The 1,461-nt window shown below is 48.9% G+C and overlaps 1 protein-coding gene across 1 annotated transcript in view; it reads right to left on the bottom strand.

Moving 5' to 3' along the window:
* The window catches only part of LOC310784242 (proprotein convertase subtilisin/kexin type 5-like), a gene marked incomplete at both ends in the record, with an annotated part of 20,057 nt that extends 18,829 nt beyond the window's left edge, over window positions 1–1,228 (bottom strand). The window contains one exon of the mRNA XM_083645261.1: window positions 1,149–1,228. Within this exon, the coding sequence (XP_083501387.1) occupies window positions 1,149–1,228 (80 nt within the window). The remainder of the gene's footprint in view (window positions 1–1,148) is intronic.
* Window positions 1,229–1,461: the final 233 nt, after the last annotated feature.

Below are 1,461 nucleotides of genomic sequence, written 5' to 3'. Positions count from 1 at the left end.
GTCTCATTATCAGTTATCTGTTTATAGAGATGAGCTGAAATGTCACCTGGACCTAAAACACCTCCAAAAAGTATCCATTGATCAACTCCAACTCCATTCTTGTGTCAATCGGACTGTAAACGATGACCGCAGCACACGGAAGCGGAAGTCTTGGCGTGAGCGTCCGCTCTCCACCAGAAAACCCAAAATATCATCATCCGTCTGTCCCAGAGTCTTATTGGTCATCACTCATCAGACTGACAGACTGGGTTCCCACATTGCAACTAGAGAAGCTGAGGTGGCTGCAAGGATCAATTTCCACCTAACAGCAGTGAACTGCAATAACCTGTAGTGAGCTGGACCTCCCATCCTGCTGCAGCTGGAAGGTACCGGTCCAGACGACACCTGAGACGCAGCTGAACAGTGTGCTGCTGTCATGGGAAATGTGCTCAACCTTTGAGCGTTACGTTTGATTGGCTGTTGTTATTGTGTCACTCAAACTCAAGAGTAGTCAGCCAGTTGAGAAGCAGCCGGAATTGACCTGATGTAAGTCAACACGAATGTAAAATGCTGATGCCGGTCGTTTCAAGCTCCAGCTGGATGGGAGGGCCAGCTTGTTCTCTTGTTCACAGGAAAGCTTCCCCACCCCCCCACCGGCAGGACGTTCCCCCCAGTTCCCCTCCCCCCCCCGAAAATGCACCCGGACCGACCAGAGGGGGCACTAGTGCAGTGACCAGGACACATACCCTTAAATGGACACTCCACTGAAAAACAATGCTAATTTATTTTGCACATAATCTCACACACACAGGAAATCTGTAAACAGTTTTGCAGACATTCAGTTATCGAGAGATGATTTGAGTTAAGTTGTGGACCAGTGATGTGAGATGCATGCACAAATGACATCACTGGTCCACAACTTAACCCAAATCAACTCTCAATAACTGTCAAACTAAATGAATGTCTGCAAAACTGTTTACAGTTTTCGTATTTTGTGTGAGATTATGTGCAACATAAATCAGCATTGAAAATCGGCGGAGTGTCCCTTTAAGCTTCCCACCCGCAGCTGCAGCCATGGCCAATTGTGCCTGTATGGATGCAGGCGGTAACACGGGGGCTTGAACCCGCGACCCTCGTGTTGGTAGGCAGCGGATGTACCCCTGCAATACCCGGACTCCCATTTTGACACGTTGGCAGGAAAGCTGTCTTGTTCCGTGAGCTGATCGATGCCCCCACAGGACAGACGCATTCTGAGGGATCGGATGACTTCCTCCTCAATAGTGACACTATCGCCGTAGGCAACATCAAACAAATGAACAGACACAAAGAGCCTCTGTAGGACCAGGCAAAGCGCTGCAATGTGCTGTCAGGTGAAACCGCACAAAGTCATTGGCTGGGATCCGGCTTGGTGCTGACTTGACAAACTTTTTGCTAAAGTTCAGATCATTTTGACAGGTGTGAACATGCCATGTGGACTCGGGT

This window comes from Poromitra crassiceps (genome assembly GCF_964638095.1).
Source record: "Poromitra crassiceps genome assembly, chromosome: 10".
NCBI lineage: Eukaryota > Metazoa > Chordata > Actinopteri > Beryciformes > Melamphaidae > Poromitra > Poromitra crassiceps.
The sequence above is the reverse complement of the archived record's forward strand: the minus strand, read 5'-3'. Positions and strand labels throughout refer to the sequence as shown.